The following is a 17,156-nucleotide window of genomic DNA, read 5'->3' as shown; positions in this document are numbered from 1 at the left end:
ATCACAGATCACCATGACAAACATAATGATAATGAAAAAGTTCCAAATATTGCGAGAATTACCAAAATGTGACACAGAGATGCAAAGTGAGCAAATGTTGTTGGAAAAATGGCACTGATAGACTTGCTCAACGCAGGGTTGTCACAAGCCTTCATTTTCAGTAAAACTGTAGTATCTGTGGGAATTCCCTGGCAGCCCAGTGGTTAGGACTCTGCGCTTTCACTGCCGAGGGCCTGGGTTCAATCCCTGCAGGCAACTAAAATCCTGCAAGCTGCAGCAGCCAAAAAAACCCAAAACCCAAAACCCAAAAAAATGTAGTGTCTATGAAGCGCAATAAAGTGAAGCACAATAAAATGAGGTATGCCTATATACCTTACGAACTTGCCAGACTAATACAATAATTCAGTCTATCTAATGTAACTTAAAATATGACTGGTGAAAATCCAAAATCTAAAACTAGAACCAAAGCAGTCTCAAGCTACTCTGAGACAAATGCCACAAAGAGCAGTGCTCGGAATTTCAAGTAATTTCTCAGTCTAATGAGAGACCTGTACACAGTTTATTGTACTGTTTATTAACCCTTCTGAATTGGCTGGCTTTACCAGCTCAAATCCAAATCCAAAATCGTTTTTCCTTGTATCGGCCCAGAGTTTTGAGTTCTTTATTTTTATCAGCAACAGAGCTACAAGTGTGTCAGCAGCTTCTGAACTGCTCAGGTAGGGAGAAGATAGAATTCATTAAAAAGCCATTTATTATTAGAAGACTGAATGAGATTAACTTTAAAAAGTTAATATTATTTCAGTTAGATAACGTGAAAATGAGGTTCCCATATGGTAATCTTCTAGATAATTAAGGCTACAGATCTAAGAGCCTGCTTTTCTAAAGCATTCTAATAGGACTGAGGCAATTTGGAAAGTAGGATTTATCAATATGATGTGTCAGCATCACTAACACTCAAACATAACACCACATTTTCAAAAATCATCAGTAATTCATATGTAAATAGCAGCACAAACTAGTAATTTCCTTGCTAAAAGTGATATGGTGGTGCCCTCTGGTGGTAAAATTTAGCATTTAGCATACTCCCCCTGATATTGCATACCTTGTGAAATATAAAAAGTATATTTGTATTAGAGAATATCAAAATTAGACACCACCACAAAGGAATGAATCATTGTGCTTCCAAATATCTTCTTTTTAACCTTCAAATACATTGGTAACAAGAAAATCCCTGATCCCTACTCCTAGAAATCAAGCTGACGCCTATGAGAATCTTGGTAAATGTCTATAATAAGCAATTCCTGTTAAAAGATTTACTTCCTGGTTCTAGAACTTAACTGAGAGGTTTTTGCATTTTCTAGTTTGGCTTTTAGATCTATGGGTTTCTCAAAAAACTTCACCAATGCTGGTTCATTCAACAAAGAGGCGAGAATCTGTTCAAATGCAAATGACCACTGAGGTTCTTCCCTGAGAGAGGAGGGATCTTTCTCTAAGTGGCTCTCTGTTTGCCCCTCACTGGGTCCTCCAGAAGCACAGACTGCACCAGACAATCCTTTGGTTGATGACGCAGGGTTATGGAGTTTCCTTCCAACTTCTTCCATCCTGAGCAAAAGGCTGGTTACAACAGCAATGGCTTGATATAATGACTCTTCTTCAGGGTCCCCGTGAAATAAGTTATATAGTGTCTTTGAAAACTGAATAAATTGTGACTAGAAGACACAAGTTAGAAATATCACATTTGATATTAGACTTAGCAAATATCAGGAGAACTTAGAAGTGAATAGTCTTCTATTTAGAATTTGTACCATATAACCTTCACCACAGAAGTTATAAGAACTGATGATTAATCCACAAATAAATCTTGATTCTAGAAAGATGGGTATGAACCATGAAAGAAAATTCCACTTAAGACTTCTCATCTGTTGCCTAATAACAGTAAATTATATACATATATTATATATACAATAATTCTTGGACAGTATCTGCCAGCATTCCATCAATGTTAGGTGGTACTTTTAATTAGGCAAAGTCCCATATTTCCTTACATGTAAATCATTCATTCATTAACCAATCTTAATGAACAGATTAAGAATGAGTTCCCCTTGATCTCCCCAAAGGGCTAGAGTAGGCAGCTCAACTAGGATGACTTAAATATAAGGAAGAATGTTTTGGGACCTATCTAGTAGTACAAGGTAGCTCTAAGGAGCCCATTTGGACATGTTTCTCTTTAAAAGCTAAGGTGGGGCCCAAGTAAAGAAATAACCTGGATTGTCTGCTAATTGCCTCTAGATAATCCATAGACATTCCTAGAAGATGTTTGTCAATTAAAAAAGAAACTATTCCAACACAAAAGTCCTATAAGTCAATCATGCTACCAGAAAAGTTTATATGTAAATAAAAAGCAAATAAAAAAGATAAACTTCATAAAAATGTATTGTACCATACTTTAAGTTTTCTCTTTCTTTCTTAGTCTGTAATACTGTTTATTTATTAAAAATTTAGAATAAATATATCATGATTAATTTTAAAAAGTACTTATTTAACTATCAAATTACCTAGTCCACTGAGAAAAACTACGCTATTTCATATTTCTCATTTTGGTAAAGTTCTGGGAATCCTCAGTATCTATACCAAAAGATTTAACAATTTTTTTAAATTTATTTTTTGGCCATGCCGTGTGGCATGCGGGATCTTAGTTCCCCGATCAGGGATCAAACCTGTGCCCCCTGCACTGGGAACGCAGAGTCTTAACCACTGGACTGCCAGGGAAGTCCCTATACCAACAGATTTTAATTAAAAAAATATAAGAACATATAATGACTGAATAGTGTGTAAGAAAGAGATGGATTTAGAATTGTGTCAATAGGGCTTCCCTGGTGGCGCAGTGGTTGAAAGTCCGCCTGCTGATTCAGGGGACACGGGTTCGTGCCCCGGTCCAGGAAGATCCCACAGGCCGTGGCGCGGCTGGGCCCATGAGCCATGGCCGCTGAAGCCTGCGCGTCTGGAGCCTGTGCACAGCAACGGGAGAGGCCACAATAGTGAGAGGCCCGCGTATCGCAAAAAAAAAAAAAAAAAAATAGAATTGTGTCAATAGTAGTCATTAATACTGTCTGAGCAGGTTTAAGATGATTAGGAACTAGGGTGTGACCCATTTTAATTATTATTCCCACTACCTAGCATTGGGCATGTCATCTAGTAGGCACTAAGAAATGTTTACTGAATAAGTGAACATTTCTAATAAAGCGGGAAATAAAAAACACTGAAATATATGTTATACACACATCTTTTCTATAGGTACAAATGTCACAGCAGAGGACTGTGATGAAACTCTAGATGCATTTAAATGTTTACAGCAGAAAATCATTTAAAAATTTACTCCCACTCTTCTATACTCATTTGAAACTTACAGAGATGATGCATAGATTATTTATTTTTGTAATAGCATGTTAGCTATTTTAGATTTGGATACACCCACATTCATTTATACAAAAACACACAAGTAAACCAGAATTTTTCTTTGAAAATACTATACCTGATTCATTCTTGGTAAATCCTTAATGTTTTCTTCTTTTTTCAAAAGCTCCTCTTGCCATTGACTTAGATATGCTTGAATGTCAACTTTTTCTTTTCCTCAATGAGGGGAATAAAACCATTTCATAATGAACAGCCCATTATATTTTCCCAAATCCCCAAAAGAACAATTTTGATTGAAAGATATTTCATTGAGATATAAGATTCCACATTTTTTACTCCAGAAATTGATCTGACTATACTTTTTATTTCACTCACTGGCTCTCAAAATACATTCTCCACTTCCGTTAAACTAAAACTTTTACTTTGGAAAGGTTGGGGACTAGAGGAAGAAGGATGCCTTTTAGATTAAACAGTACATGATGTAAATTTCATGTAGATGTTCTCATGCATACCACTAAGTTTAAAATAGCTTCTATATGATGTTCTTAGCATGCAGTTACCATAGCATACTATGGTGACTCTTTTTCAAAAATTCAAAACAGTACTTATTCATTCATTCCTTTGAAGAGTTTAATCACAATGATATTAATGGGACTTTATTAATAATTATTTAGATCTCTTAGAAAACTAGGATATACTGAACAACCTGGCAAAGTTATCATATTTAAGCAGATCTTCAGCAATTATTTTTTAACTAAATGTTACTCAAAAACATAAAAAGAATGATGGACCTTTGGAGAACAATTTGACAACCTCTATCAAAATATTAAATGTACATATTCTTTGTTATCCAGCATTCTCATACCTCTATGAATTTATCCTATCCTAAAGAAATATGTGCAAAAGTATTATAAAATGTAAGTATAAAAATGTTTGTTGGAGAATAGTTTGCAATATAATTAATTGGAAACAACCTAAATGTTCATCAATATTGAGCTAGTTACTGAAATAAATGATGGTACAACCAAACAGTGGAATACTCTGCACCCATTAAAAGGAATAAGATAGATCCAAATGTACTGACATGAAAAGATGTCCATGATATACTACAAAATCAAAAAAGCAAATTGTACAACAATATTTATGAAATGTTTCTTTTTTAAAAGAGAGATGTCTATATTTGTTTATACATTGAAACAGGTCTGGAAAGAATACAGACCAAAATGTTTTCACATTTACTTCAGGGTGGGGTTGGGTGAGGGTATGAGGATTTCTGTACCATTTAAATTCCTTTTATAAGGATTATCTATTACTTATGTAATTAAAATTAATATTTTCAAATAATAAAATTAAATAAATACAGGTCATTTACAGTTGTATTTTCTATAACTTCTGAGACTTAAGTATCAAGAGAAGAAGAAGAAATTGTTAAACTAAAACAAAGGAACTGAAAAAGCTCTCAGGACAAATCAATCAATAGACTTTAAAAGGAATCCACGTTTCCCCTTTGTGTAGTTAACCCTATTTACAAAAACAATAATTTAAACTAAATGATACTCCTAGATCATATACCTTTTTCAGGGCTGTTTTTTGCTGACTCTGCTTCCTTCTCCTTTGCAGGCTTGGAAACTAGAGGAAAAGAGGACAATTGCATTTTGTAAAATATTTAACAAATACCTTTTGAAAGTAAAATAATATTTTATATAAAGACTTATAAGCACACTTTATGTTCTTCAATTCATCAAACCAATTATAGCTAACCTGACCTCCTATCATTAGATGGCAAAGTATTCAAGAACTTTAAAAAGAACACTGGGGAAAAATCCATATAAAAAATCTCAGGGCTTCCCTGGTGGCGCAGTGCTTGGGAGTCCACCTGCTGATGCAGAGGACATGGGTTCGTGCCCCGGGCCGGGAAGATCCCACATGCCACGGAGCGGCTGGGCCCGTGAGCCATGGCCGCTGAGCCTGCGCTCCGCAACGGGAGAGGCCACAACAGTGAGAGGCCCGCGTACCGCAAAAAACAAACAAACAAAAATCTTAGAAGGAAGTATACCAAATATTAAGTATTTATTTCTGGGTGGTATGTGGTATTTTCTTCCTTGTGATTTTCTTCGAATTAAATTGTATTACTTCTTTTATTAGGGAAAAAACACACACACACCGGAAGTCAAAAGACTGAGCTACTAGTCCTGATTGTGGTAAAACCTCATTGAAAACTCTTACACGAGTCATTTCTCCTTTCTTGGCCTCAGTGCCCTCTATATAATTAAGGGACTTGACTAGATGATTTGTAAGGTCACTTCAAACACTAACATACAGTAACATAAACATACATTAATAAGAACTTATCCCTCTTTAAGACATTCATATTTATGAAAAAGAAGCAAAAGACACAAAAATTAGCTCATAACCCTTCCAAATTATGTCTTGGAGACAGACTCATCCCGGTCTCCTACACCTACAGTGATTTATGATAAGTATTCACTGTTTGAATAATAGCTATGACCTTCAATCATCAAAGATTCTATTGTCTTCATCGCATTTTAACAAGGCATAAAAAATGGTTGGATACCTTTTAGAAATTTCTGCTACAGAAGTAGAAACAAAATGCATTTTCTTTCTAATTCTCCAGTAAATAAGAAAGTCCATAAATCAAAACCCAAAATGTAGTTTAGTTAATCAGTCAAATATTTATAGAGTACTTACCATGCATTTAGGACTGTACTAAGTGTTATGGTAGCACAAAAGAAGTATAAGGTATAATTAACCCAAATTTTACTAGTGGTAGCTGGGTAAAGAATGTTTAAGCCAGAAAGACCTCTGGGTGACTAATAATCAAGACAGATAAATTTATTTATTTATTTAGGCTGCGCCAGCTCTTAGTTGCAGCACGCAGGCTCTTAGTTGTGGCATGTAGACTTCTTAGTTGCAGCATGCGGACCTCCTAGTTGTGGCATGCAGACTCTTAGTTGCAGCATGCATGCGGGATCTAGTTCCCTGACCAGGGATTGAACCTGGGTCCCCTGCATTGGAAGCAGGGAGTCTCACCCACTGGACCACCAGGGAAGTCCCAAAACAGATAAATTTAAAACAGATATTTACCATGGAGCTGACTGAAATAAAGTAATTCTTCCTTGGAAAGTTCATCTCCCTTTGAAGGGTCCTTATACTTCACTTCAGTATAAGCTGAAAACAGATAACCCAAATCACATTTATAACAATGAGGGACAGAAACGAGTCCTATAATAGATCAATTAAATCTGGGGGCAGAGAATCAAACAAAGGGTCCCTGTCAAAAAAAGACATACGTGAAGAAATGTGGAAGTAGTATTACTCTACCGTATAGCAAATAACAAGAAGTACTTGATCACTTTGAGTTCTATTATTTTTCCAAATTTCTTGCTTTTTAATAGTTTTCCAAGAGCCACTACAAGTTGAAAGTTAAAAATATGGGTTAATTGGATATACTCCAATATAAAATAAAAAGTTTTAAAAAATGTTTAAAAAATCTGGCACTTGGGAATCTCTGAAAACGTGACCTCAGTCATTTAAAAACGTCTTTAATAAGAAGGAAAACACGAAGTTGAGTGCTCTAACAGATACACAGTGTTTTTTCTATTTTTGATCCTTCTATTGAAAGCGTACTCATTCCATGGCAATATTAGACATTCTAATTTGACTTGACAATGTAAAGTCCTTCATAGTTATTATTTGGTTTGTCTTTTGTTTTAAATGCTGTGATTGTGACTTGAGTTTGTGAAGGGTTAAAGATGGCTTTTAGATTTCTGGTCTGGTAAAGAATGGTTCCCAGCTATCCTGGGAAGGCTCTAAAAGATCTTAGGTGTAGCTTTAGACAAATTATGAGGTACTTTTGTGTGTGTGTGTGTGAATCACCCTATCTAAGCTAAAAGGTACTTTTGCAATGTTCCTTTAAAGTCTAAGACTGGTTTCCCAATTATGGATCAGGCCTGGAAAAGGCTGCCTCTTAAGGTCAGAGGGAAATACTTAAGTAAAGTGGAATGATGTGGTAACATTAAGGCAGTATGGTAGAATAGAAAGAAACCTGTGCTTTGGAGTCAGACTTCAGTTTGAATCTCAGCTAACCAATTTATTAGCTATGTGATCTTCAGCAAATTTAATCTTTCCCTTAGTTTCCGTATCATCAAAATTGGAAGGATAATACCACCTTTCAAGGATATCATGAGAACTAAATAAAAGACTGCACGTAAAGCAAACACCTCGACAGAGCAAGTGCTCAATAAATGGTAGCTTTTATTTTGCTTCCTTTTTTTAAAAAAAAATATTTATTTTTAGCTGCATTGGGTCTTCGTTGCTGTGCACGGGCTTTCTCTAGTTGTGGTGAGCAGGGGCTACTCTTCATTGCGGTGTGTGGGCTTCTCATTGCGGTGGCTTCTCTTGTTGCAGAGCACGGGCTCTAGAGCACAGGGTCAGTAGCTGTGGCACGCGGGCTCAGTAGTTGTGGCTCATGGGCTCTAGAACGCAGGCTCAGTAGTTGTGGCACATGGGCTTAGTTGCTCCGCGGCATGTGGGATCTTCCTGGACCAGGGCTCAAACCCGTGTCCCCTGCATTGGCGGGAGGATTCTTAACCACTGTGCCACCAGGGAAGCCCTATTTTGCTTCCTTTTCCAAATGTTTAATATCCCTGTTGCCTGGTCTCATTTTTCTGAATAATTTGTAGTATTTCACAAGTTTAGCAGTTTGTCTAAAGTTAAATTCAACTCTCTAATAACAACAACAACAATAAAAATTCAACATTATGACAATATTCAAATGATAGATAGTTCCTACACACAAACTACTTATCATTAAATTGATTGAACACTAACAGGAAGGAAACTTGTGAACCCATCTGTTGCACAGAAACTCTTCCATAGATGTCAGTGTAACTATATATCAGCAAAAATATTGCTAATATGATCCATGGGCCACAATGAAGCAATGACCTTATATCATATGGAAAATTACGTTATTTGTTAAAATGGAATGATATCTGTAATTATACTTGTTAAAATGGAGTCAACTCCTATATATCACTAACAACTGTTAAATTCTTACCTGGAGGAATATGCAGCTTAAAAAGCACCTTAAGCTTCTCAGTAAAACTTCCATTGTACATTATGTCTGTTCAATAAAATTAAATTGCAAATAATCACAGCCAAAGAACATTCAATCAATTCCAGCAACACAGATTAATTAAGACACAGATACTAGCCAGGAATTAGGATTCAGAAACCTTCTGTTACTTAAACTAACTGTTAAACAACTACCCAGTAGGCCAGATTCTCTCCTTGAAGTATATAAGCAAAATACCCTTTATCAGAGGGATAAATAAAATGCTCTTCTGCTGAACTCTTTCCCCCAATCCCAATCTAAAATTTACTTTTTCTTTTGAATGAGGCCTTATGCTTCATCTGAGGAGAGAACTCCTCTTCAAGGGGCAATCCCTGATAAGAAAGCATGCTAGGTTGTCTGGAAAAGCAAAGGAATGATATAACCAGTGGACTATCTACAGGCACAAAATGTTCATTGAATATTTCTCTACCACTTTTCTAGGCTATGTGGTTGGATTTTTATTGAGGGAGAACGTCCTCCTGAAGAATCCATGTGCCTGAAGGTGGGAAAATCAGGACATTCTCTTCCTTCATTAAATCATCCACATCTAACAGCTTGTTTTTCTGGGAGGGTTGGGGCAAAATGAGATGAATATATTTAGACTTAGCAAAAAACAAAGAAAATGGTCCAGTTATTGCTAAAGTTGGAGACAATGTAAATCTGATAAAAAAAATCTGATATCAGGCTGATAAAATCTGACTAAATTGGCAATGATAGGCAGTACTAAGTATTTCTAGGGGTACCTTTATTTTTTTGCTTTAAAAAAGAAGATTATTGGACATCATCCTACCAATTGCAGAGGAGAATTCTTTGAAGTTTATAAGGCAGTCGGAGTTTTCATCCAACAATCTGAATGTCCATAAAGCTAGTGAGTCTCTGTTTGCAGAATGAGCCCAGGGACTCAACAAGTGATACAACACTCTGAACTGCTGGCAGTCAATCTGATACTGTTCCAAATATGGCAGACTAGGATCATGGTGCTTCAATACTGGAGAACTCAAACACCAATAGTAAGAAAAAAACAACTCTCTCTATTTAAGAAATGGGGAAAAAAAAAAAAAGCAAAGTCATTATATCAGAAAAAGTAACTTTATAAGATTTTTTTCTTTTAAACATGTCTACTAAAGTAATTAAAGATAAAATAGTTGAACAGTTGTGGTAAAATTCTGCTAAGAATATTATTTTTCATTTAAAGAAGGAAAACAGTACCTTAAAGATGACATAAAGTTCATCCAATTCATGAAGGCTCAATTTCACATCTTGTGATACAACACGCAACTTTAAAAGGATTAAAAGCAATTTAGAATTTAACACTTCAGCATATTCTCTTTGAATCAATTTAGAAATCTCCCTCTGCCAGAATAAAATATATTTTTTTTAACTTTTTAAAGGAATAACAAAGTAAATGTACATATTTTCCCTTTTAAAAAGTTGTACAGAGACTATAGCTCAATTCTATTCTGATATGTAATTTGACCTTCATCTCTTCATATCCAGAGATAACTGCCAAAGGACAGCCACTTAATGTCTATAAATATAAGCAACAATATTCTATAGTTTTTTTCCATATATTCCTGTCTTGCTATATAAGCAATCTGTCAAGTCACCATATGGGGTTGTCATTAAACACTTCAAAGTCACTGGGAGATGTACATTCCCTCTCTGTGCCAAAAAACGTAATCTATCCCAGAGCATAGAAAAATATGATTTGTTCCAAAATCCATTCTATGACGTGAGCACAATTCTAATATGAAAACTAAAGTTAGCACACACACACTGTAAGCCAATGTCACTTTAACACAGATATAAAGAACCAAGCTAAACTATTTAGGAAAATTATCAAAGCAGAATATTAAAAGAATAATACAACACGAACAAATAGGACTCATTTCAAGAATCCAACAGAAGTCTAATATTAGGAATTCTTTAATGTACTTTACTACATTAATAAATATAACCTCAAGATATGGAAAAGTTATTTGATCAAAGTTAACATTCAATATAGATTTTTTTTTAAATGTCCCAAATCCCTTAACCTAGAAACTGAATGAAACTCCTTAATTTGCTAAAAGGCATCCTTCAAAAATCAACAGCAAATATCATACTTAATAATAAAATACCAGAGGCACTTCTATTAAATTCCAGAATGAGACAAGGAAGGCTACTTCCACTGCTATTATTTAATACTTCTCTGAAGGTCCTACCCACTACAATAACACCAAAAAACTGAAAACAGGTATATATATTAGGAAGCGCCAAAACTCTAAGACTAGAAATGATATGCTTGTCTATTCAGAAATTCAACTGAAAAAAATTAGAATTAATGAGAGTCAGTAACACAGCCACTTAAAAAAGCAACATGTGCAAATCAATGGCTTTTACATATACTATAATAAACAAATTAGAAAATGTAAAGAAAAAAGATCTCATTCATATTAGTAACAAAACCATAAAATATATAGGAGTAGACAAACCCAACAAGAAATGTGTAAGATCTATATGATGAAAACAATAAATGCTTACTAAAGGACATTTAAAAAGACATCATTAAAATGGATATTAAAAAGGAATATTAAAAGCCTTACCAGATTTCAAAATGGACTATAAAGCCACAATAATTAAAACAGTGTGGGGCTTCCCTGGTGGCGCAGTGGTTAAGAATCCACCTGCTAAGGCAGGGGACATGGGTTTGAGCCCTGGTCTGGGAAGATCCCACATGCCACAGAGCAACTAAGCCCGTGCGCCACAACTACTGAGCCTGCGTGACACAACTACTGAAGCCCACGTGCCTAGAGCCTGTGCTCCGCAACAAGAGAAGCCACCGCAATGAGAAGCCCACCCACCACAAGGAAGAGTAGCCCCCACTCACCGAAACTAGAGAAAGCCCGCATGCAACAACAAAGAGCCAACGCAGCCAAAAATAAATAAATAAATAAAATAAATTAAAAAAAAAAAAAGAAACAGTTACAGAAAAAAAAGAAACTACAGAAATAAACCCATATTAGCATATGAAAAAGGCAGAGTAGAGTACAGTAACAATGGAGGATTCAATAAATGGTATTCAAATAATGGGCTATTTCAGTTGGAAAAAAATACCATTAGAGTCCTATATCACACTATAAACAAAATATATACTTTACGTGTATTCAAGATCTAAATGTTAAAAAAAAAACAGGGCTTCCCTGGTGGCACAGTGGTTAGGAATCTGCCTGCCAATGCGGGGGACACAGGTTCAAGCCCCGGTCTGGGAAGATCCCACATGCCGCAGAGCAACTAAGCCCATGCGCCACAACTACTGAGCCTGCGCCCTAAAGCCCGCAAGCCACAACTACTGAAGCCTGTGTGCCTAGAGCCCGTGCTCCACAACAAGAGAAGCCACCGCAGTGAGAAGCCCACGCACTGCAACGAAGAGTAGCCCCTGCTCGAAGCAACTAGAGAAAGCCCGCGCGCAGCAACAAACACCCAACACAGCCAAAAATAAGTAAATAAATTAATTTTTAAAAAAACAAAGCAATACCAGTACTATAAGCCAATATGAGAAAGTATGTTTATAAATTATATAATTTTATATGGGGAAGGCCTTGCTAAGTTTGACATGAAACACACACAATATGTAAAAAAAGAAGAGATTTGACTACATAAAATTTTGAAAGTTATATACTCTGAAATACATCATAATACATCATAAAAATTAAAGAAACAACAAGATTGGGGGAAATGTTAGCCACAAATATAATTGACAAAGAATTAATACCACTAATATTTTTAAAATGTGACGCTAGTGGGAGTGTGGGGAAAAAGGCATTCTTACACACTGTTGGTGGGATTATAATTTGATACAAATCTTTTAGAGGATAATTTAGCAGGACCTGTCAATGTTTAAATACTCTTACAAATGTGTAAGATTAGATATACAGTTGACCCTTGAACAACTCGGGGGTTAAGGGTGCTGACCTTCCACACAGTCAAAAATCTGCATATACTTTACAGTTGGCCCTTCATATCCATGGTTCCACATCTACAGATTCAACCAACCATGGATCTTGTAGTACTGTAGTACATGTTTATTGAAAACAATCCTCATGTAGGTGAACCTGTGCAGTTCAAACCCATGTTGTTTATATAAGGTATTACTTGCAAAAGCGAAAAAACATTAAAATGAAAGAGAGAGGGAGACCTACTAAATGGAGACCTACTATTCAGTGCATTAAGAGAAGCGAGGTATGCAATAATATGCAATGACCATGATATAGCTCTGAGTGAAAAAAGTTGCAGAACAAAGTAACTGGTATGATCTCATTTGAAAAGCTATATTGTCCCCCTCCCCCCCCACCACATACACATTTATGTCTATAGATATTTAGAAAAAAGATCTGGAAGGATACATGCCAAATCATTTTAATGTTAGTTACTCCTGGGGTAGGAAACTTCTACTTTTTTACATTTCTATAATGTTTGAATTATTCACAATGAGCATGTATTCAGAAATGTTAATTTTCCCAGATTTGTACCTCTGAGGACTTAACCTTTAAGCAAGTAGGTTTACAAAAACAATACATGATCATGATAAAAGCTCAAACAGCACAGAAGGATTCATACAGCAAAGTAAAACACTCTCTCTTCCGACCAGAAATCTATTAATTCCACTCACCAGAAGCAACCAATATTAACAGCTTCTAATGCAGTCATCCAAATACTAAAAAGGAGTACTTAAAACACACTGTTTATTCCTTTTTCACTTTATCTTGGGTATCCAAGGATAATAATACATATTAGCAGCCTAGAGTACTATGTAGGTCAGCTGTTCTTATTGATGAAGTACATCACAAATATGTTATGCTTAAATGCCTACATCATAGCATTCAATATTAAAGGTCACATAACACAAAACATGTTGGAAAACCAATGCTTCAACCAGAAGAAAATCACTTATTTCCTCTCAAAAAATTTACAGTAAGCTAAGCTGTGGCAAGAATCTAGCTCAAATGTATAGTTATTTTATTTTCTTAACATGAAATGATAATTTTTAAATGAAGTTCAGGAAAAAAATGTTACTCCAATTGGTTTTCCCCCATTGGGTAATACTCACCACATTCTGCTTTGTTGTTTCCTCTAGGGTCTGTATCACATACAACCTATTTCGACAGCGCATGCTGTATATATCTTCACAGCGAATACTCCCATATTTCTGCAAAAAATATGATTTCAGTGGATACTCATTCATAATAAATATCCACTTTTCTTACAATTGAATTTCATCAGATTCAATTCTCAGAGGCCTTGGTTCTATTCCTAGCTATTTTCCCAACTTCTTCAGTGATTATGCAAATTTTCACCTCCTACGTTTCAGTTTTTCTGTATATTCACAGGAGAGGATTCCATCTACTATGGGTCTAGACTAAGTACAAGAACACTGGTAAAATTCTTAGTCTCTAAGAAGAGAATATTTTTCACCTTTTTATGCAGCGATAGATATTTAAAAGTGGTCATTATTTGTAAAACTATGTGAATAGTTTCATTTAATGAAAAGCAAACTGAAGCAGAGGAAGCTATATAACGTAGGAACAGTTCATAGAACTCATTTTTAAAGTGAAATCAGATTTTACATTACTGCATCTTTACATGTATTATTATCTTACTCTTAATATACCACTAGAGATATAACTATAGTATCTATCATTTTAAATATGCTATGTAATTATATTTATGGTATAAGAAAAACTTACCTCATTTGACTCTCTAATCAAATCTGTAATATCCACTCTAATATGACTGCTTTTTTCATCACTTACATTTGAACCCTGCTGCACACTTGAAGGCAACGGGCTATCCTTATTAGTGACATTGTCAAAGAACCTATCCAAAAGTGACAGTAATACAAGAATCAGTAGAAGTAAAATACAGAGAAAATGACAGCTAATTTCTCCCTAGTTCAAGATTAATTTCTACCGAGAGGACAAGAGACAGTCTTATGAGGGAGGAGAATTTGAAGATGGTTGGGAATTAGGAGGACATGGGAGTGGGAAATGGGATGGTGATGAAATGACTTCAGAGGTGGGGAGGAGAGCATGGGGAAGCAGATAGGCTCAGAGTTTTCTCAGAAAATACCACATGGCCCAGTAAGGGTGGAATATACGGTATGTAGAGGCACGTGAGGAGAAATAATTTAAGAAAGATACATTGAGGCCTTAACACTGAGAGTTCTAAATACCAGAGTGAGGTGTTTATACTTTATTCTTTATAAATAAATGGGATTTGATGCACCATTACAAGTTACCCAAATATTCATATATTCATTCATTTAACATATACTGTGTATACACAAACACACACACACATATCCCACACATGTGTTTCAGTACAAAATAGAATTCACAGAAAAGGCACCAGGAAAATAAAGCTCAGCTTACCTGATTGAAACCACTTGAAAACCAGAACAATTTCCCCCCACTGGACATTTAATATTATCAACCACCTCCCCCACCTCAAATTACTCTTACACACTTTATAGCTCGAACTGGGACTATGAAAGTCCCAGCATACCGAATCAACCATATTAGATGTTAGTGTAAATGTATATATAACCTAGTGGTTTACTTCAAAGTGACTGACTTACTTTTGTTATATTCTATTTAGAAACAGAGGAGTGGACTTTAGGCCTAGCGTTTTCATTCAACCAGCTTTGTGACTTTGGGCAAATTATTTAAAGTTTCTAGGGCTCAGTTTCCTCATCTATAAAATAAGGGGTTTGAACAACATAAGCTCTAAGGGGCTCTCCAGATTTAAATGTTATGATTCTCACAGTACCTGTTTAAAGCTGTCACAGCTTCAGCATCATCTTTACATGCCAGAAGTTTGTCTAAATTATAGTCAAGTATTGCCAATCCCAGTTGTAAAATGGCCTTTATTCCATCATAGAAGAAACAGTCCACCACATTCACTGCACTTTCAATAGGTAGCACACTAATAAAAAGTGTGAGGAACCATGAGAGAGAAACTGAGGAAAAGAATGTCATATCAGTCATATGTTCAGTCAGCTGGGGAAGGTGATCTCTGATAAGTTCTTCAAAGACTGCCTGATCCACCAAGGCACCTGGAGAACATAAAAAGAAATTTTAAAATGAACACCTTTCAAAAGGACTTGTTTCCAATACCTTCCCACTTCTATTAGTAGGCTGATATATCTCATTTCTCTTCCTTAAATTATGAACTTCTTCAGTGCCTTTTCTATATTTCATGCATCTCTTTATCTGCTAGCAGTATCATGCATCAAGAAGCACTTGAGAAACTCAATTCATATTCATTGGAACAGTTATTTATGGAATCTTTATTATGTGCAGAAACCTGTAATAGGTACTATAAGAGATACATCAATTAATTAAATGGTCTCATCTTCAAAGCGTTTAATCTCTAATAGAACTTGCAATAAATAGACAAATAATTATAACACAAGACAATACAGTCAACGACCTAGCCATGACACCGAAGGCTTATGAGGGTACAAAGGAGGCCACCTATGGTTTTAAGGTAGGGGATCATGGATCTACAAATATTTGATGACTGAAGAAAATATTATATAAGTAACAAACTAAGAACTTGATCCTTCTTTCAAAGCTTGAATATATCTATACAATTCATAAAAATGTGGAGATTTTAAGCTGATTAAAATCTCTCTCACATAAAGAGACTATTAAAATTTTTCCAGTAACTCCAGATGCTTCAGATTACCACTGTTTTAGCAATACAGAGATAGTAAACTTAAAACTTCTATTTTATATGGAAACAGACCAGGCACTTTATTTTTAAAAAGCAACGTATTAAATAATACGTTTTTCCAATCATACGTTCAGTGCAAAAAGCTCTTCTCTTGAGCATGTCAGTGAATGTGACATTTGATATTGCTTGCATTTTGTATATTTTGCAACTTAATTATCAGTTCTTCCACTTGATAGATAACTGGATAGACAAGAGGCCTATAAATTGTTTAGAAAAGAAATATGTGTTCATATATGTATATGTGTTTTGTTTTTTACCAATGATTCGACGATTAAAATAATCAGGTAACATTCGTTCACATACAGCAACCAGAAGCCAAAAAGCTTCTTCCTCTTTTGCATACAGAAGCAATACTGAAGTCAAAATGTTCATTGCCTAAAATTCATAGAAAAATAAAAAATAAATATTGTTGGGGTAATAATTACATTTCTTATTCAAACATAGTAATTTTCAGCAATAACAACAACTATGAGAGTAATCTTAATGGAAACATGAGAACTCTGAGCCAGTCCAAAGCAAAACAAGGTGAAGTCACACTAACATTTGCTAATCAGTTATTTTACACGGTACATTCAAGGAAAATGAAGCAATAGTATCATGAACATAGCATACAATAAGTAAAACCTCTCTAAATTTAGACTAATTTCAATGAGTAAAAAATATTAATTATCGCCAAGTCTTAAAAAAAAACACTACATACTTTCAAGGACATACTAACATTGGAGAAACAAACTTCACCTGTATTTTCAACTACCTACAGGAGAACATCCCTTAGATGTCAATCATCCTCAATTGTGTCTAAAACTAAATCTTTCCTCTATTAAATAGG

At 35.2% G+C, this 17,156-nt stretch overlaps 1 protein-coding gene across 1 annotated transcript in view; it reads right to left on the bottom strand.

Annotated features, from left to right (window-relative positions):
* Nucleotides 1–379: 379 nt before the first annotated feature.
* The window catches only part of TBC1D8B (TBC1 domain family member 8B), a 78,763-nt gene continuing 61,986 nt past the window's right edge, over nt 380–17,156 (bottom strand). Inside the window, exons 11-21 of the mRNA XM_082681359.1 lie at nt 16,585–16,702; nt 15,359–15,644; nt 14,278–14,407; nt 13,641–13,739; nt 9,761–9,829; nt 9,342–9,582; nt 8,495–8,560; nt 6,520–6,603; nt 4,987–5,043; nt 3,533–3,630; nt 380–1,709 (exon numbers count right to left, since the gene is read on the bottom strand). Of these exons, the coding sequence (XP_082537485.1) occupies nt 1,314–1,709; nt 3,533–3,630; nt 4,987–5,043; nt 6,520–6,603; nt 8,495–8,560; nt 9,342–9,582; nt 9,761–9,829; nt 13,641–13,739; nt 14,278–14,407; nt 15,359–15,644; nt 16,585–16,702 (1,644 nt within the window). The 3' untranslated portion in view covers nt 380–1,313. The remainder of the gene's footprint in view (nt 1,710–3,532; nt 3,631–4,986; nt 5,044–6,519; nt 6,604–8,494; nt 8,561–9,341; nt 9,583–9,760; nt 9,830–13,640; nt 13,740–14,277; nt 14,408–15,358; nt 15,645–16,584; nt 16,703–17,156) is intronic.

The sequence above is a fragment of the Grampus griseus genome (assembly GCF_964374135.1).
Source record: "Grampus griseus genome assembly, chromosome: X".
Lineage (NCBI taxonomy): Eukaryota > Metazoa > Chordata > Mammalia > Artiodactyla > Delphinidae > Grampus > Grampus griseus.
The sequence above is the reverse complement of the archived record's forward strand: the minus strand, read 5'-3'. Positions and strand labels throughout refer to the sequence as shown.